The 20,614-nt window shown below is 41.4% G+C and overlaps 1 protein-coding gene across 2 annotated transcripts; it reads right to left on the bottom strand.

Annotated features, from left to right (window-relative positions):
* Nucleotides 1-718: 718 nt before the first annotated feature.
* Nucleotides 719-19,854, bottom strand: samd1a (sterile alpha motif domain containing 1a). 2 transcript variants are annotated; one of them, XM_079605107.1, is made up of 7 exons: nucleotides 19,042-19,854; nucleotides 11,058-11,316; nucleotides 9,989-10,098; nucleotides 9,844-9,901; nucleotides 4,337-4,436; nucleotides 3,554-3,668; nucleotides 719-1,468 (listed from the first exon to the last, which is right to left on the bottom strand). In XM_079605107.1, exons 1-7 carry the CDS (start codon nucleotides 19,381-19,383, stop codon nucleotides 1,316-1,318), a joined length of 1,137 nt encoding a protein of 378 aa, XP_079461233.1. In that variant the 5' UTR covers nucleotides 19,384-19,854; the 3' UTR covers nucleotides 719-1,315. The 2 variants fall into 2 exon arrangements, with proteins under 2 accessions (XP_079461233.1, XP_079461234.1); XM_079605108.1 differs by lacking the exon at nucleotides 19,042-19,854 and adding an exon at nucleotides 17,909-18,079.
* Nucleotides 19,855-20,614: the final 760 nt, after the last annotated feature.

The following is a 20,614-nucleotide window of genomic DNA, read 5'->3' as shown; positions in this document are numbered from 1 at the left end:
ATGCCTGATGTTTGGCCATGCAATCATTGTGAGACGCTTCTGAGAGGGAACTAAACATGACAGACTTTGACTCGGGCATTTCAGAAAGATCAAACCAACATTTGAGATGCTGTGATGTGATTGGTCTGCTGTTTCGTTTAGTTATCCAATCACATCCTCTGTTGAGGCATCACATGAATCATGAATTTGTTGTAGCGAATCAAGCGCTTTAGGTGTTTATGCCATGTCGTAATTCCCATAATTACGAGATTACAACTTGTAAAAAGTCCTCGTAGAACTTGTAACCTGACAATAGGTGCGTTAACGCCATGTCATAATTATTGTAACGATTCTGAACTTTAAAAAGCCTTTACATGCTTGTAATTACAATGTGTAAACTCTTAATTTTCGGAGAGCTACGACTTGTATTACGCGGCCACTGCAGATTTAAGTGTGTGTTCGACTTGACGTGGTGCTGTGCAGACCGATCGGTGTATGACACTAAAGTACCGCGCGAGTGTTTCGAAAGCATACAGATCTTTATTTATGGTAATTATGACATGGCGTGTACGCAGCTAATTTTCGAAGAGCTCCTATTTGTACCACCTGACCACTGCAAATTCATCCTGCATACACGTTGTGTCGTAAATACCGTAGTCTCGAGATGACAACGCGTGACGTTATATTCGGAGCTATTCATGTTCTCGGCTCGGACTGGCAGTTATGCGTTTCACGGTAATGAATTTCTAGAATTTATGCATATCTTGGCATTTCCATCCAGTGAGTTTTCATGCAATATCCCGAAATTCACATAAAAGTAGGTGGTTGGAAACAGTGACTCGCTCCATGTCTCTTCTTGGCAGGCGCGATGCACAACAGAAAAGATTGATGCCACAAGTGCAGTTTCAGATTCTGAAACTGGAATTTATTTCCTAACTTTGCACGTCCATTTAAAGACTGCTGTAAAACATCGCTTAGCATCGTACATTTAATCGGACAAGAACAATGTTTGTACAATATTGCTACACAGTAAATTATATCGGACAATAAACACTGGTGAATGAAAAGCTCCACCATAGAAAAAAAAAATAACACTTCTACTAAGATGAATGGTCCCATCAGCCCTGTGAGGGACGGACAGACGGACGCCGACAGGACAGGACAGAAGAACAGACTGCAGGGCTGAATCATGCGGCATGTCCTCACCAGGGGACAAGAGAAGACCGGCTGAGGAGGATTGTGCAAATCAAGTCTTAAAGAGTTAAAGTTTCCCCTCGTTTCATGGCCTGCACTCTGAACCAGGAGCATTTCAGTCTTGTTTGGCTGAAAGCCAGCACTATGAGAAGAGGCGGCTGTCCTCCTGAAACTGGCTTCTCTGCAGTACCTTCACGTGATTCTCGTAGATTTTGAGAGCGGGGCCGAGTCTGATCGACAGACCGGTCAACACGTCACTGCGCTGCATCAGCAGTAAGGACTTCCCATCTATTTCCTGTTGGAAGATACAAATGTTACTGGAGATCTGCGGCATCGATCCAACACATTTAACTTCTGGATTTAAAAAGAGATGATGTACACTAGCGTTCAAAGGTTTGGGGTCAGTACGTTTTTTTTTATTTTTTTATAAATGGATACTTTTATTATTTAAGGACACGTTAAATTGATCAAAAGTGAGAGCAAAGACATTTATAATGTTTCTATTTCAAACAAATGCTGTTTTTTTTTTTACTTTATAATCATCAAAGAATCCTGAAAAAAAAAAAAAATTAAGCAGCACAACTGTTTTCAAAACTTATAATAATCGTCAGAAATATTTCTTGAGCATCAAATGATCATATTAGAATGATTTCTGAAGGATCATGTGACACTGAATGTGATGCAGCTTTGATCACAGGAATAAATTAAATTTTATATTATATTCAAGTAGAAAACTCATTTTAAACAGTAATAATATTTCACAATATTACTGTATTTTTTTAATTAAGTGTAGTCTATAGCTTATCCTGTAACATGTTTTAGGTTTTCTTGAACAATATCATCATATCATAATAAAAGTATTAAACACATTGATCGTAGATTGATCCTACTTTTTTTTTTTTTTGAAACAAAAAAAAGCACAGTGACACTTTTTGTGAAACTAGTTTTTGGACCTCTACAAGTTCAAAAAGTTGGATTTTAATGGCACTGTTTACTGGAGTGACACATTTTGGTAAAATTTTTAAAATTCTCTCAAAAAAGTAAAATCTTCATTAGGGCGGTCAAAAGTCGATACTGAAGTTTTTCAAACGTAACGATATCCGCCTTTCTGCAGTGCCGGTAGTATTGAGTATCGGGTCAATCCGGTACCCGTGGATAGGCGGCCGCTTCCTATAAACGCTCCTTTCCATATTAGTGTGAACGCTGTGAAGAGCGTCAAAGGTGGATTCACAATTCTTTTTGCAGCGTTGAACATGGTAGCCAATCACAGACATATCTGTTGAGCATGTGAATGCAATGGCCAATCAGAGGTGTTTAAATGACTCAGAATCCGCTCCATTACGTGGTGCAGGAATGATGTCAGAACCTGCGCTCATTGCTCGCTTTCTGTATATAACCCATTCACAATTTGAATAAAAGTACACACTGCAAAGTTGTATTAGTTACAACCATATTAAAAATGCAGGACTGAGTCTGGAATAGTGATGAGCATAGCAAGCGACGGGACTAAAAAAATCTGGTATGCCAAAATAGATCTGCACGTTAAGTCACGTGGTGTAAATGCAATTCTGTAATGGGTTTCTTTGTTTTTCATTTTATTACTAACTTTTCTTTGAATCTTTTTAATGCAATGTTTACTCAATGGAACAATATGTGAGGTCTACATGCCAATGTTCTTTGTTTACTCAAATATTATTAATATTAATAAGTTATTTCATTTATTTAACTTTTTCCCCCCAAAATTTGAATTAAAACACTATTAAAAAATAAAATAGTTACCATAGTTTATGCTATGGTACTGAAAATAATACAGACATTTTATTGGAATTGGTACGGACTAGAGAGTTTTTGTCAACTTTAATTCTCATGATCACAATGTGTACAAAAAGGATGTTTGACTTTTCAGGTTTTGGTTTGGTTTGGTTTTGTAATAACTATTATTGTATTCCCATTGTTGATTTCCAATGATAACTCTCATTAAAGAAATACTGTAAAACAGTTTGTTTGTTTCATCGCTCCAGCATCTTTTCATCATTTAAAATCTGGAACAAGCACTTACAAGGTAGTGACATATTTTAGAGCTAGAAACTAGTACAATGTATATATTCACTATAGAAATGTAATTAAGTTTTATTAATTTCCTGATCTGGAAATAGCAATTTAAAAACGTCCTAATTTTTGTTTTTCCAAGGCTGTGGCATGTCTTAAATCAGCATAAATTAAAGAAACGCCTTGTTCATTTTTCTGGCATTTATAGTGAATTCGGGAGGAAATGTACTTAATTATCATGAAAACAGCATCTTTTGCAATCTAAAGTTAAGACCTTTTTTCTTTCTTTAGATTGTGGGTTAAATATAACAAGCACATGTTCTTGACTAACCTGTGTCCTGAAAGCCAGCGCCTGCTCAGGGAAACCCACGGACGTGAAGTAACGGGCCACATCGGCCACGCTCCAAAGCAAAGGGTCCTGCACCACTTCTTCCTTCACTGCATCACTGAGAATGGACAAAAACAGCTTCAAACCTCAAAGTTCATGAGCAATACAGACTAGGCTTCTCCATATCACAACAACAATATATTAACCAATGGTGTGAGTTTGATGGTGTGGTACTAGCTGACCAATGGCACGTCCTAAAATACGTTCTAAGAAAGTTTCGATAAAGTTACTGAAACGTTATTTCTGAATGTTATCAGAACGTTCAAAACATGTTTTAAAATTTTTTTTTGTGTGTGTGTGTGTTTATGTGAAGATTAGCACAAAAAAAAAAGAGTTTGCGAACATTCCATTTTGATGATTTAACAAACATCATAGAAATGTTACTTTTTGAATTTTGAATGTTTTGATACAAGTAGTTATTCTTTAAAAAAGTAACGATTGAAAAAAAACAAAAGTCCCATTAACGACGCTCTGACAAGCATTATTAAAGAGTAATAAGAGTAAGGTAACTTGAAGAACGTTTTTTCAAAACTTTTTAGAGAACCTTTCCAGACCGTTAGCCATTGTTCTGAATATGCTCCCTGTTAGCTGGGATGATGAAGTGTTTGAATTTATTTATTTGTCCAATTGTGCTTGATGCCACAGAAATGACACACTAGAACTTTAAGTCTCAATATTTCAGTATTTATTGCCAAAGATACAAAGAAAATGTTAACTTTCACTCACTTTTCATTATTCATCTCTCCATTGTTAATAGTTTCTTCCTCTCCATTGTCAATCGTTTCTTCCTCTGTCGTGCTCTTGGGCTCCTTATTGCACATGTCACCTGTGAAAGCACAATTTTGAAAAAATGTATGTAACAATGAGTTAATAGATTCGGGGCCGGTTCAGAAATTAATGGGGACTTGAGGCATGGCCCCCAAATTCAAGATTGGGGGCAAAAAAATTCCCCTGAACAAATAAACTAAACCTATCATGACTGTCGCGATTGAAGTGAAATGTGAACATGATTGAATAGTGTTGATTGTGATTGTTGATTGTTTTGTCCGTGCAGACTACAGGAATATGACACGCTGTTCTTATTAGTATATTCTTACAGGATATTCTTCATGTAGGCTATTCATTATGCATTTGTATTGTAAATACACGTATATGCCACCTTTGAGCACCATTAAACTGTCTGTGTAAATAAACAAATGCCATTTCATTGCAGCTTCCGTTCCACCTTTGAAATTAAATGATGGCCTTTACACTTAGATTTTGTATTTTGATTAGATTTGTTTGCAGCATTGAGCATTTCAACCAATCACACGCATTTCTGTTGAGCACATGAAAGCATTGGCCAATCAGAGGCGTTTACATTAGTCACAGGTGAAAGAACAGACGCTCACTAACTCACTTTATTCCTAGTTTGAATAAACATTTGTTTTTCATGGTACTAAAAAACAACCAATGTGAAGTCTTGATTTTCGAATGCATAAAAACTCATTCATAAACAGTTTTTTTGTTGTTTTGTCCGTGCAGACTACAGGAATATGACACGCTGTTCTTATTAGTATATTCTTACAGGATATTCTTCATGTAGGCTATTCATTATGCATTTGTATTGTAAATACACGTATATGCCACCTTTGAGCACCATTAAACTGTCTGTGTAAATAAACAAATGCCATTTCATTGCAGCTTCCGTTCCACCTTTGAAATGAAATGATGGCCTTTGTTAATGTTGAGCAATTTTATTGCCAACAGTCTATTATTCTAATTAGTTGAAGTAATTGGTTAAATGTAAGTATTTGACAAACAAGATACACATAAAAAAGACAACACAGATACATAAAGTAAACATAAAAATTACCCTTACAAAGGTAAAAAAAAAAAAGGATATCTCCAGATATTCTCCTGTTGGCCCTTAAAGGTTGGGTAGGTAAAAATTGTCTAAAGAACTTTTTTTCAAATTGGCTTAAACTGTCTTTATATACCAATACATAATTAAAATGTAAGTACTTTGAAAAAGAGAGTATAAAAATTGAGTGACTATAGTGTATTTAATCTTCAAAAAACACAGCTCATTAATTCCATTCGGGACGAAACAAGTGATTGGCTTGCGCGACTGTCACTCTCCGTCGCCATGACTACCGCCGCTATTACTGGCTTTGCCCACGTGCGCGCACTCGCGCACCCGTTTTTAGGTGGGACTGAATGAAATTAATGAGCTGTGTTTATTGAAGATTAAATACACTATAGTCACTCAATTGTTATACTCTCTTTTTCAAAGTACTTACATTTTAATTATGTATTGGTATATAAAGACAGTTTAAACAAATTTGAATAAAAGTTTTTTTTAGACAATTATGACCTACCCTACCTTTAAAGTTGCAGTAAGTGATTTATGAGAAACACTGTTGATATTTGAAATTTGAACACACCCCTCCCTTTATTGCTCCGCCCCCAAAATGCATGAGCACACAATAAAGGAGGGGATGTTAGAAGCGAAGCAAAATAATGCTTGGTATAATAATAATCTTGGTTCTGTGAAACATAGCAAAACCATTACTCGCGTATGGAGCAGAGCCAACTCTGCGTCTGTTTTCAGGCCTCAGCCTGATTCAGTCTCTCCAGCGCAGGAAAGCTTATCTAATATTAACACGGGTCCTAAAGCTCTTTCCTGGTCATAACCCTTCTTTTTCCAGTGATATTCCTCCAAGCTTATCTCTTTTGTAATGTCTCTCAGCCATCTCTCATTCTACAGTCTTTCTTCAAATCTTTCTCTTAGTCACTCTCTCTCCTCCCCCATCATGAGTGGACACGCCCCCTCCTGCTGATTGGCTCACTCTCTCTCCTCCCCCATCATGAGTGGACACGCCCCCTCCTGCTGATTGGCTCACTCTCTCTCCTCCCCCATCATGACTGACACGCTCCCTTCTGCTGATTGGCTCACTCTCTCTCCTCCTCCCCCATCATGACTGACACGCTCCCTTCTGCTGATTGGCTCATTCTCTCTCCTCCTCCCCCATCATGACTGACACGCTCCCTTCTGCTGATTGGCTCACTCTCTCTCCTCCCCCATCATGACTGACACGCTCCCTTCTGCTGATTGGCTCACTCTCTCTCCTCCCCCATAATGAGTGGACACGCCCCCTACCACTGATTAGCTCACTATCTCTCCCCATCATGAGTGGACACGCCCCCTCCTGCCGATTGGCTCACTCTCTCTTCTCCCCCATCATGAGTGGACACGCTCCCTTCTGCTGATTGGCTCATTCTCTCTCCTCCTCCCCCATCATGACTGACACGCTCCCTTCTGCTGATTGGCTCACTCTCTCTCCTCCCCCATCATGACTGACACGCTCCCTTCTGCTGATTGGCTCACTCTCTCTCCTCCCCCATCACGAGTAACACTCCCCTCCTTCTGATTGGCTCACTCTCTCTCCTCCCCATCATGAGTGACACGCCCCCTCCTGCTGATTGGCTCACTCTCTTTCCTCCCCCATAATGAATGGACAAGCCTCCTACTGCTGATTGGCTCACTCTCTCCTCCCCCATAATGAGTGGACACGCCCCCTACCGCTGATTAGCTCACTATCTCTCCCCATCATGAGTGGACACGCCCCCTCCTGCCAATTGGCTCACTCTCTCTTCTCCCCCATCATGAGTGGACACGCTCCCTTCTGCTGATTGGCTCACTCTCTCTCCTCCCCCATCATGACTGACACGCTCCCTTCTGCTGATTGGCTCACTCTCTCTCCTCCTCCCCCATCATGACTGACACGCTCCCTTCTGCTGATTGGCTCACTCTCTCTCCTCCCCCATCACGAGTAACACTCCCCTCCTTCTGATTGGCTCACTCTCTCTCCTCCCCATCATGAGTGACACGCCCCCTCCTGCTGATTGGCTCACTCTCTTTCCTCCCCCATAATGAATGGACAAGCCTCCTACTGCTGATTGGCTCACTCTCTCCTCCCCCATAATGAGTGGACACGCCCCCTACCACTGATTAGCTCACTATCTCTCCCCATCATGAGTGGACACGCTCCCTTCTGCTGATTGGCTCACTCTCTCTCCTCCTCCCCCATCATGACTGACACGCTCCCTTCTGCTGATTAGCTCATTCTCTCTCCTCCCCATCATGACTGACACGCTCCCTTCTGCTGATTGGCTCACTCTCTCTCCTCCTCCCCCATCATGACTGACACGCTCCCTTCTGCCGATTGGCTCACTCTCTCTCCTCCCCCATCACGAGCATAGATATTATATAGAGACTAGATGCCCTATTGGCTGCTGGGCACCGAGAAATACGGCCGCCATCTTAAACCGGTCGTACTCCTAGTTTCATTGCTTAGCAGCAGTTAGATTCCAGAGCACTGTGGAGCATTTTCCTGTTCTAATCGGCGGACCATCGCAAATAGGGCCCGGGATTACTTTTCACAAGTACATTTTAACATTACCGTACTTTTGGTTGTGTTTTGTGAATAGAATATTACCAGATAATTGAGAAGGAGCAAGGATCTTTGATATTACTGTACAGAAATCGTAGCCAGCTAACGTTCTAGGCTAGGTTTACTGCACCACTCGGCATGGAGAGGTTGGGTAAAGTCAGTTTATATATTGTCTATGGGTAAAGTAATTATTACAAGAGCTTCTCGGTTATCAGATACAAGCATTCAACGGCCATGTATCATAAACATATACAAATATAGGTTATTTGTGTTTGCGCACGTGATATCAGGAAGCAATGTAATAATGTTAACTTACCTGTGTAATACACACATGACGGCGATGCGCAAATCGAGTGTGTGTGTGTGTGTGTCACAACTTATTAAAATATCTTACTTTACTGCAACTATCTGTTACTGCTTCTTTATCATATTTATAGTGTGTGCTTTATAAAATACCTTATCCTGTATCACATATTTTGATTTTGGACGTCTGGTCACTTTATATCTTTATTATTACTGTTAAGCCTACTATGAATATTAAAATATGCCGAACCATGTGTCCTTTATCATATTTATATTGTGTGATTTATAAAATACCTTATATCCTACATCACATATTTTGATTTTGGACGTCTGGTCACTTTATATCTTATATCAGAATATTATATTACTGTTAAGCCTACTATGAATATTAAAATAAGCCGAACCATGTGTCCTGTATCATAGCTACATGAATGACATTTGCAGAAAAAAAACCTGCGTGAAAATCAGTTGGGTATTCAGTGAGGTATGATTAATTAAATGCGCTGACAGCTCATTGCACCGGCTATACAGATTACACTGAGTGGAGCGGGTGACCGGTTTAAGATGGCGGCCCCACGGCTCGACCGCGCTAATAGGCAGTAGCGGTCGATAGGGCGTCTATCTATATGATGTCTATGATCACGAGTAACACTCCCCTCCTTCTGATTGGCTCACTCTCTCTCCTCCCCATCATGAGTGACACGCCCCCTCCTGCTGATTGGCTCACTCTCTTTCCTCCCCCATAATGAATGGACAAGCCTCCTACTGCTGATTGGCTCACTCTCTCCTCCCCCATAATGAGTGGACACGCCCCCTACCGCTGATTAGCTCACTATCTCTCCCCATCATGAGTGGACACGCCCCCTCCTGCCGATTGGCTCACTCTCTCTTCTCCCCCATCATGAGTGGACACGCTCCCTTCTGCTGATTGGCTCACTCTCTCTCCTCCCCCATCATGACTGACACGCTCCCTTCTGCTGATTGGCTCACTCTCTCTCCTCCTCCCCCATCATGACTGACACGCTCCCTTCTGCTGATTGGCTCACTCTCTCTCCTCCCCCATCACGAGTAACACTCCCCTCCTTCTGATTGGCTCACTCTCTCTCCTCCCCATCATGAGTGACACGCCCCCTCCTGCTGATTGGCTCACTCTCTTTCCTCCCCCATAATGAATGGACAAGCCTCCTACTGCTGATTGGCTCACTCTCTCCTCCCCCATAATGAGTGGACACGCCCCCTACCACTGATTAGCTCACTATCTCTCCCCATCATGAGTGGACACGCCCCCTCCTGCCGATTGGCTCACTCTCTCTTCCCCCCCATCATGAGTGGACACGCCCCCTACTGCTGATTGGCTACAAGTGTGTTCTGCTGCTTGGTACGATCCACTTTCAACAGTGTTTCTCAGAAATCGCTTACCGCACCTTTAATGGAAAACTTAATTTCTGACCCTGATACGCTATGGAAGTTAAGGAGCACAGGCACAATCCTCACCCTCCTCAGCATGATCAGAGACAGTGTGAGGCCCTCCGTCTGCCATCACCGCCTCGTCCTGAAGACAGACACGCACAATATGACACAGAGACGCAGAGGAACATGACAGATGTGCTGTGACTGGAAGCAGGACGGATGTGCTCACCGGCGTGACTGGATCAGGGGTGGCCACGCTCTCCTCCACCCTCGGCTCCTCCTCGGCTTTAAGAGTGGAGAGACAGATGGCCGCTGGCTCCTGCAAGGACTCCACTGACCCTGTGGGCCACAATGACAAATACCGTCAGCTGAAATCTCTTCATGTAGAAACTTTACGCCGTCAAAATGTGTGATTGAATGTTTGTCTCTTTGGACTTTTACTTGAAATTTTCTTTAAAGTTTTAAAACAAAAGCTGCTGTTCTCCGTATGTTTTTCCGTCATCTCAGATCGTGTACATGTGTAAATTGCGCAAGCTTATTTAATCTATTAGTTCAAAAGATCTGAAAAAGCTCTTTTACTGACCCATAGACCCTCACCAAGAAGAAATCAGGACAGAAGTGGTTGAAAGTGGACAAAAGAGTGTGAGAAAGTGTGTTTCTCCCGTCTACTTGTGATCCGATCAACCAAAAAGCATCTTAATACCAGCTGTAAACAGGGCCTGATTCTCAAACAATTGTATAAACTAATTTACGACTAACATTCGGCTAGTAGGATGCCAGCTTTAACTGAGGCTGCCAGGAAACCCATAACGTTAAAGTCACCATGAAATCAAAATGGACAATTTTTTTTATTTTTTATGTAATATTGCAGTGTTTATTGTAAATGATTCATCTGTGAACATCATAATTTTTTTAATTCATATCCTCAAAATATCTAATCAGAATAACTTCCCCTCCTCTTGCAGCGTCATCTCTTCTCTTCTCTGATGATGTTTACTGGCGTGAGGGCGGAGCAACCTGTCACTCACATGAGATCCACCAATAGCAAATTTGAACTATTTCATCAATTACTGATGGACAAAACCAAGCCCCGCCCCACATTTTTTCTAGTTCGAGAAGTCGTTTCATTTTGGATATACATCGCAATAGGAAAGAAAAGATATCCCATTTCATGCAGACTTTATCATGTTAATTTGCAGTATGGTTTCAAAAGATTGTTTCTATATTTTAAAGTACGTGAATTAGCGTCTCAGTTTAAATGCTTGTTAGTTTGGGGTTTTATCTTGAGAAGTACGTACCCGTGTCCTGCTGGGCTTCTGGCTGTATGTGCTCGGGCAGAGTGTAAGCGCTGTCGGCGTCCTGCCTCAGAGCATCATGGGTAGGAGAGTTCTTTGAGGAAGTGGGTGAAGGAACAGGCAGACTGGTGTTACTGCTGGTGACGGGACTCATGCTGATGCCCGAGTCAGCGGTGCTCTGAGCGCACATGGCGTCCAGACTGCTCTCATCGCCCTCCTCATCCATACTGCTGTCCATTCCTGCCGTCATCGACATCTCGTCCTAAAAAGATTGCAGAATGTTATTTTACATGATCAGTTAGAAAAACACACACACACACATATATGTGACCCTGGATCACAAAACCAGTCACAAGTTGCAAGGGTATATTTGTGGCAATAGACAACAATACATTGTATGGGTCAAAATTATTGATTTTTCTTTTATGCCAAAAATCATTAGGATATTCAGTAAAGATCATGTTCCATGAAGATATTTCTACCGAATGTATATTTCTACGAATGTACTACCGTATAAACCATATAAACATTTATTTTTGTGAGTGAATGCAGCACAATCGCGAACATAAATGGACAACTTTAAAGGCGATTTTTCGATTTTGTTGCACCCTCAGATTCCAGATTTTCAAATAGTTGTTTCTCGGCCAAATATTGTCCAATCCTAACAAATGTTTGTTGAGCATCAAATTAGCATATTTTTACAGGGATTTTCAATGTGTGGAATAGGGCTGGGCGATATGACGATCGATAAGAGATTTTTCTATATACCGTAGTTTATCTGTATGTATTATTATTATTTGTTTATTTGAATAGGGACAGATACAAAAGAAACATAGATTATTCCATAAAGAACAATCCGATGCCTGTATCACAGTGTTTATAGCCATGGCTAATTCGCAACACTTGTCCCTAGAAGAGCTTTTAGAAGAGAGAAGAGTATACATCCATGCAGCATAGGACTGCTTAAACACGATAGAGCAGCAGAGAAACATGGATGAATGAGAAGAAAGAGCGAGACATGCTTGATGAGGAGTTATTAAAAGAACAATAAACCAGTGTCAAATACACACATTTACGTGTCAAAATGCCGGTCTTGGCGAGTATTCACGTAAACACAGTCAGTTATGTCTAAAGGGAAAATAAACAGTAGGGCCAAATAGATTCTTAATAATTATCATTATATTGGATCAATGCATAAGGTCTTAAAGTGACTGAAGTCCCAATTCAGATGTTTTCCTCCCATGTGGCACAGATATGACCAGGGCTTGACATTAACACCCGCCAGCTCGCCAAATGTGGGTGTATTTCAGCAGTCATTCCTACTAGCCACTTTGGCGGGTTGAATTTTATATTATATACATTTTTCAATTGTAGTTTTTTAAAAAGGAATCTGAAATAAGACACTAAGTGCACTGCGTTGTGGTCAAAAATATATTTTTTTCATAGAGATACTGAAATGGCCTATCTTAAACACTTCTAATACTAATTTTCCACAGAATAGATACACGATACCAGCAGCTCTCTCTCTCTCTCTCTCTCGCTCGTGCTCTCTCTCTCTCTCCTCACTCACTCGCTTCATTTGCTCCAGAGATTAATATTGTTGCTGTTACAGGGATTGAATTTTGGCATGAGATTGTGGATATAGCGCATAATTTTAGTCATTCCAGCAGATTTTGTGCTCACATCAAAGGTGCGGCACATTAAGAAGTCTCTCAGCACTACATTGAGTTCTTTTTCGCTGCTTATTGCGCTTAAACAGTCAAATACACACAAAATAATGACAAAATGCCAGTCTTGGCGAGTCTTCACGTAAACACAGTCAGTTATAGCCTGGGAAAACCAAGACCACTTCCGGCAAATTTAGATTTGCTCTGCAAGTGGGTCTGGCAAAGAGCCCATTGAAACCAATCCGTCGAAATCGCGGCACCAATCAGAAACGTTGGGGCGGGCTTTACACGATGACGACAGAGCAGAGACGGTGACGCAGATTTTGTACATTACAAAGATGGATGCCGCCGTGGAACATCACAACATCACTCGTTCGAATCAGCTATCGCGTCTGTTTCAAGCGATTTAAAATTGTCATTTTCGTTAACACAGAGAATTGCTGAGAGTCTCGAGATGTTTCTCCGTCGCTCTGCATACGTCATGCCATTCATCGCTCTGATTGGTTTTAGATCTATCCGACGTCCGTTGGTGACGCCCCTGTGGAAATTAATTGTCTATGGAGCTTTGCGAGACCCTAACTCAGTTACAACTGAGAGTGGTCTGGGTTTTCCCAGGCTAAGTCAGTTATGTTTTAAGTGAGCGTAACAGTTGAGAAAGAAAACACGTGTAACAGTATAATGGATCCGTGCGTCAGGTCTTAAAGTGACAGCAGCCTAATAAACCTGCTGCCAAATTATGAGATAATATAAAAAATATCTATATGGCTGTTTTTCCCCATGGTATCGATGCCAAAATTGTGTCCAGTAAAAATGCTGAGTCGCTGGTAACTTTGGAAAACCACTAGCCACAGTCACAGGTGAGCAAATAAAGTTCATGTCAAGCCCTGACACACATTCTCTGATTGATTTAATTCATTTATATGTGGAAATAAATCTGATATGAATCGGATACGTGCATTTGCTTACGCATGCAAGAGGACGGATCAGATATTCTCCTGTCAATACGAATTGCAAGTCATTGAAAAAGCGACGGTGGCGAACGATGTCAGCTCAACAATGTGGAGACCAAACGCGAACACATGACTCTTTTCAATGGCGCAATGGAGGACGAAGGCTCAACCTGACGTTTTGCTGACCTTTAATGATGTTGTGGAAAGCAAATGCTTGTATTATTGTCATTGTGTCTTCGTCCAATGCAAATCAAGCTGTTTTTACTTTCTTTTTGGTCTACCTGGGGTTGTTTCGCCAAGTTTATAGTGTAAATGCAGATATCGGATATGGGTCACTTTTAAAGGGGTCATGACATGAGAAACCAAATTTGCCTTGATCTTTTGGTATATAAGAGGTCTTTGTACCATTAAAACGTCCTGCAAGTTTCATAGCTTAAGACTTCCTCCCCATTATAAACGAATCATTTATTTAATCAAGCTCTAAATACAGCTCGTTCTGGATCCATGGTAAGAAGTGACGTCACGGTACGAAGTGACGTACCAGCGTTTGCATATGACCGCCTCCAGCACAAGACAACTACGCTTTAAGCGCAAGACAGCTACGCTCATTTCATATCGTTGTCGCGCCCGCGCGCCGCGCGCCTCACAAGTGTTCAGTCGACGGACAGCGAGTGGGTCTGTCTGTGTACAGGGAAATTACGATGCCGCAGATGTGCTGTTCCTGGCTGTGGACAAACAACATCTTTGAATACGCTGCGAAAGATCCAGTCGTCAGGGAAAAATGGATGCACTTTATTTTTTGCGGACGTCTCAGTCACGGCAGTGTTAGTGTAAGCGTTTGTTCTGTACATTTGAAGGATGACTGTTTTGAGAACAGACTGTTTTGAGCTTTGCCAGAAAACTGTTGCTCAAAGATAAGTCCGTGCCGACTATTCTGGGCTCAGCATTGACGACGCAAACTGTAAGTAATGTATTTAAAACTTTAAACTACTTTTTAAATACGCTGAAAGATCCAGTCGTCAGGGAAAAATGGATGCACTTTATTTTTTGCGGACGTCCCAGTCACGGCAGTGTTCTATACATTTGAAGGATGACTGTTTTGAGGAAAAAATCCCAATATGATCCTGGCTTTGCCAGAAAACTGTTGCTCAAAGATAAGTCCGTGCCGACTATTCTGGGCTCAATAACGACGACGCAAACTTACTTTTTACCATGGCTAATATAAACACATTTGTATAAGAGAATCTTGAAAATATGTCGCCTTTCTAGTAGGCCTACATGTGATAGAAAATTAAAAATGTTGCCTTTATCAATGCTGCATCTTCTAAGATGGCCTGTCTGTGCATTTTTGTCCGTGGTACACCCTATCATTTCATTGGAATTAGTTAAATAATGTTAAACTGTTAGAAAATTAAGCTATAGGATAATTATGCAACAATAATCCGTTTTCAAGTGTCTCGGGTAAATTTTTTTTTATTAATTCAAAATAGTTTCACTTTCCATGTGGACACAGGCTGATCCAGTCTTCGTTGTTGTGGTGATGGTTCATTTTCCTCTGATTCCGGCTCAAACATAATAAGGTTTTATCATTGCAAGAGCCATCGCTTCGCATGCATCACCCGCTATTAAACAGTTGCGCCGAATCCGCAAACGTTCTGGCTGGGGGCGTTAAGATGCATAGGCACTGACGTTAGCCAATCATAACAGTGGGCGTTAACACTGAACTCTTAAAGGGGTCATGACATGAGAAACCAAATTTGCCTTGATCTTTTGGTATATAAGAGGTCTTTGTACCATTAAAACGTCCTGCAAGTTTCATAGCTTAAGACGTCCTCCCCATTATAAACGAATCATTTATTTAATCAAGCTCTAAATACAGCTCGTTCTGGATCCATGGTAAGAAGTGACGTCACGGTACGAAGTGACGTACCAGCGTTTGCATATAGACCGCCTCCCGCACAAGACAACTACGCTTTAAGCGCAAGGCAGCTACTCTCATTTCGTATCATCGTCGCGCCCGCGCGCCGCTCGCCTCACAAGTGTTCAGTCGACGGACAGCGAGTGGGTCTGTGTACAGGGAAGTTACGATGCCGCAGATGTGCTGTTCCTGGCTGTGGACAAACAACATCTTTGAATACGCTGCGAAAGATGTGTTAGTTTAGTTTAAGCGTTTGTTCTATACATTTGAAGGATGACTGTTTTGAGCTTTGCCAGAAAACTGTTGCTCAAAGATAAGTCCGTGCCGACTATTCTTGGCTCAACATCGACGACGCAAACTGTAAGTAATGTATTTAAAACTTTAAACTACTTTTTAAATACGCTGAAAGATCCAGACGTCAGGGAAAAATGGATGCACTTTATTTTTTGCGGACGTTCCAGTCACGGCAGTGTTCTATACATTTAAGGATGACTGTTTTGAGGAAAAAATCCCAATATGATGCTTGGCTTTGCCAGAAAACTGTTGCTCAAAGATAAGTCCGTGCCGAATATTCTGGGCTCAACAACGACGACGCAAACTTACTTTTTACCATGGCTAATATAAACACATTTGTATAAGAGAATCTTGAAAATATGTCGCCTTTCTAGTAGGCCTACATGTGATAGAAAATTAAAAATGTTGCCTTTATCAATGCTGCATCTTCTAAGATGGCCTGTCTGTGCATGCATTTTTGTCCGTGGTACACCCTATCATTTCATTGGAATTAGTTAAATAATGTTAAACTGTTAGCAAATTAAGCTATAGGAAAATTATGTAACAATAATCCGTTTTCAAGTGTCTCGGGTTAATTTTTTTTTATTAATTCAAAATAGTTTCACTTTCCATGTGGATACGGGCTGATCCAGTCTTCGTTGTTGTGGTGATCGTTCATTTTCCTCTGATTCCGGCTCAAACATAATAAGGTTTTATCATTGCAAGAGCCATCGCTTCGCATGCATCACCCGCTATTAAACAGTTACGCCGAATCCGCAAACGTTCTGGCTGGGGGCGTTAATAATTGATGCATAGGCACTGACGTTAGCCAATCATAACAGTGGGCGTTAACACTGAACTCTTAAAGGGGAAACACCCCCAAAACAGACTGTTTGACTCAGAGGATGAGAAACAGGGTGGGAAAAGGTCATAAATCACTACATTTTAAAAGTTTTTTGTAAAAAAAACTATAGTAATACTATATTTGCACCTAAGGGAACATAATAATAAAATAAAAAAAACCATGTCATGACCCCTTTAAAGGGGAAACACCCCCAAAACAGACGGTTTGAATCAGAGGATGAGAAACAGGGTGGGAAAAGGTCATAAATCACTACATTTTAAAAGTTTTTTGTAAAAAAAAACTATAGTAATACTATAATTGCACCTAAGGGAACATAATAATAAAATAAAAAAACCCATGTCATGACCCCTTTAAAAGAAGATGTAAGCTGGTCGTCAAAATAATTAGATATAGTCAACAAATTGAAATTGGGCATCAAAACCTTGCAGTGTAAATGTGGCCATATAGGCTTACCTGCTGCTGTCTGTATCGCTAATGTTAAACAATGCAAAAATAAAATAATTCACTGCTTTTCATTGAATAGCCTATCTTTCATAGCTTTATTAAGAATATATGTATATGTAATTCATAGAGTGCAGTTCATACTATGCTGTGTTTAATTAGGGGGATTTGCCATTTCAGTTGTTTTTGTTTCATTAATTATTTTGTGTTTTATAATTGTCTAAAGAAAATTCTGAAACGCCTATTACACTTTAATGGCAGTCTCCCATGTCAACTAAACCCATATAATGTGCCAACATGTCCTAATAAGGGTTCAGTGAACCGTCCTGGGCAATAACACTGGAATGTTCAATAGCCCAGAAATATTTTCACTAAAAATCATAAGCAGCCAGGCAGGAGGAATAAAGAAAACATATATTAGCATTCATTCAGTGGCTTTAAACAGGACTGCATGCTGATTAGCAATACTAGAAATACCTGCGTTTTACATTTAAACGAATATATTTCGACTAATGCACTTTGTGATTATGCTCAAACAAACCGTCCCACTGCAAAACTGGATTGCCGTCGAATCGAGCTATGTGTCTGAAGGCCGCGCGCACTGTTTATTCAGACAGAAATTCCTCGTCGCCCGTCTTTTCCTACACTTTGAACCCCCGTTTTGGCGATGATTGGCGCTATGGTATTAGGAACGTTAAGCTTAGCGAAATAACTTAGTTATACAGTATGAGGAACATTACAGAGTGAGATTGCTTGCTGAACGGAGGCGCGCTGAACTCGCGAGTCGCGGTTCTACGGCGGCAGGCAGCGCGCGCTCTCACGGGGCGGGCTCGTGAATAGTAAGTAGCATAACCTTCTCCAACAGCACACATCAGAACGAAGCGAGCGGGCTCGTGAATATTAAGTTACGTAACGTTCGAATGAAGCGAGCGGGCTCATGAATATTAAGTTACGTAACGTTCTCTAGTTCCATAGAACGAAGCGAGTGGGCTCATGAATATTAAGTGAGCGTGCGGTGAGAGAGAGAAGCGTGGCGAGTTTATGTATATTAATTAGGAACTTCACGCAAGCCTAATTAATATTCATAAACCCGCCCCGCTTCGCTCCGAGGCGCGCAGCCTGTCTGAGAGAAGCGCGTCCCAAATCAAGCCAATGTTAAACGTGGCTATAGCCGACATTTTCCTCCTTTAAAACACATCCAAAATTAACGTTCCCCGTAGTGCACACACATGATAAATAAGTAGCGCAAGTTCACGAGCCACAATGACGACTTGGTTCGCACTTCGCGTGCACGGACATAAAGGATCATCTAGATCAGCCCGTGGCCGTGCAATGACTTGCGCTTCAATGATCCCTATAAATTGTCGTATTTACTTTGTCACGACCCGTAACGTTACAAGTGGACAAACGCGGTCTCCCGGTAGTAAATAATCGTTATTGCAAGTGCCTCCAGTGTCGCTCCTTGTGCGAAATGCGTCAGTCGGCTGATCAGTGATGTTTTGGTGACTTTCCCCCGCTAGTTTAGATCAACGTACAATGGTTTTTTTATCGCTAAAGTTGAGTTATGGGACTGTCTGCGCACGTACAAAAACTCGCTCCGAAAGATCTCGCCCTCGCAGAATCAGATCAAGCGCTTCCATTCTTGGCGATTTTCCGACGCTCATGAAGGTTCGTGCCGCTCCCCGTCTGCGCCAGTCCGCGCGCGCGCGTGTGTGTGTGTTTGTGCGTGCGTGCGTGCACTTGCTTTCATGTTACATGCGCCAGAACAGTTAAACTAGTGATAAAACACCAATGCTTGCCATTGCGCGTGTGGTTTCTGTCGGAGCGCAGCCGCTCTTTTCAGTGCGCCAGCGCTCGGTGAAGGTTTACTTACTTCCATATCCTCCATGTGATCCTCATCCACGGGACCCAGCGCGCTGTCGCCGGCGCTCCAGTCCGCGAGAGAAGGCTGTTTCACCGCACACTTGCTCTGCTCGGTTTTCCTCCTGCCTCTTAGCACCTTTGCCGCGTTGCGATAGGACACCGAGCCTTTATAGTTGACTTTCAGCACCGTTTGCTCCTCTATCAGTTTCTCTAGTTCTGAACGGGTTCGGTCCCAGTCCGAGCCGTATCGTCTTTTAACCATTCTGCAAATTCTGTCCAGGTCCGGTCGCGCTTTTCTCGACCGCAGCGAGTCTATGGAGCCCAGGATCCATTCTCGGTACGGCTTAGACATTATTCCTAATGGGCTTCAAGCTTGATAGAGTGGATGAAGTGCGTCAGTGTTGCCTTCGACGTTGACGCTCGCAGTCTTTCGAGTCGCGGTGCGAGCGCGCTGGAGAAAAAGAAAAAAACGGAAACATACTGTACGCGTGCGTTGATCACATTGAGCGCTTAAGGTGGAATGCGCGAGATGCGCGTCCCGCCACTAGGAGATTTAAGGAGGCTTTGTTCTGTTGTTCTACGTGCAGCTTAAAGTTCTGTTTTGGAATGCGACTAGCATGTTGCATGTTTTTTAAATAACACGCGAAGTCTGCATTATTTGAAGGTAAAAACCCGTTTTATTTTCACATTCCTTGTTTATTAAGCCAGTTATCTCCTAAAATAAATTGGAATTTTAAATGTTATTCAGTAAAAAAATCTGTTAACATTTGGCAATCCAATAAAGCAACTAGCTACTTAAAGTTAGCAAAACAAGGCATTTTGCAACAATAAATATTTTTAATAACAGTCTTATGCTAAATTGTTGTCAGGTGAGCTTATGCTTCATGTTTAAAGTCACCATGAAATCAAAATGGACAATTCTTATTTTTTTTTTATGGAATGTTGCAGTATTTATCATATATGATTTATCCATGCACATTATTATTTGTGTCTTATTCACGTGTCCTCTAAATCTTTAATCAAAATAACTTCCCCTCCCTCTTGCAGCGACATATCTTCTCTGATGACGGGTTTACTGGCGTGAGGGCGGGGCAACCTGTCACTCACATCAGATCCACCAATAGCAAACCACAACCATCTAATCAATTCCCAATGAACAAAACCGAACGTTTTTTTCCTCCTTCCACAATCCATTTCATGACACACGCCACCACAATAGGGTAGAAAAGACTATATTGCAAGTTCTGTTAAAAACAGACTTTTAATCAGGCAACAAACACAAATATAATCCCAGAATCGTTTGGCAGTTTCATTAAATCATTTAAAAAGTTGCTTTGATGAGTTAAACATCTTAAAATTCTGGAAATCCAATCAATTAGAGAAGATTGGATTTGAAATTGCAGGTTATTGATGATGACTCTAGAAATGGAAGGTCAGGTAACGTGCATTGCATTGTGGGATACAGCATTGTGCTCCGATGCATCCTGCAAACTAGCAAATCTCAAGGAGATTCATATTTTCTGCAGAAAGCTGTCTGCATCTCACAAGGAACTTGAAATTCATAAGTGATCCGCCATCTTTGC

The sequence above is a fragment of the Phoxinus phoxinus genome, assembly GCF_949152265.1.
Source record: "Phoxinus phoxinus genome assembly, chromosome: 1".
Lineage (NCBI taxonomy): Eukaryota > Metazoa > Chordata > Actinopteri > Cypriniformes > Leuciscidae > Phoxinus > Phoxinus phoxinus.
Note: the sequence above shows the minus strand (reverse complement) of the source record. Positions and strands in the feature narration are given on the sequence as shown.

What these genes read in the sequence shown, in the direction of transcription:
- samd1a (XM_079605107.1), bottom strand. Translation starts at nt 19,383, where the DNA reads ATGTCTAAGCCGTACCGAGAATGGATCCTGGGCTCCATAGACTCGCTG. An exon ending in CCCCTGATCCAGTCACGCCG is followed by an intron (nt 9,902 to 9,988) that starts GTGAGCACATCC and finishes GTCTGTCTTCAG; the next exon opens with GACGAGGCGGTGATGGCAGA. An exon ending in GGAGAGATGAATAATGAAAA is followed by an intron (nt 3,669 to 4,336) that starts GTGAGTGAAAGT and finishes GTCCATTCTCAG; the next exon opens with TGATGCAGTGAAGGAAGAAG.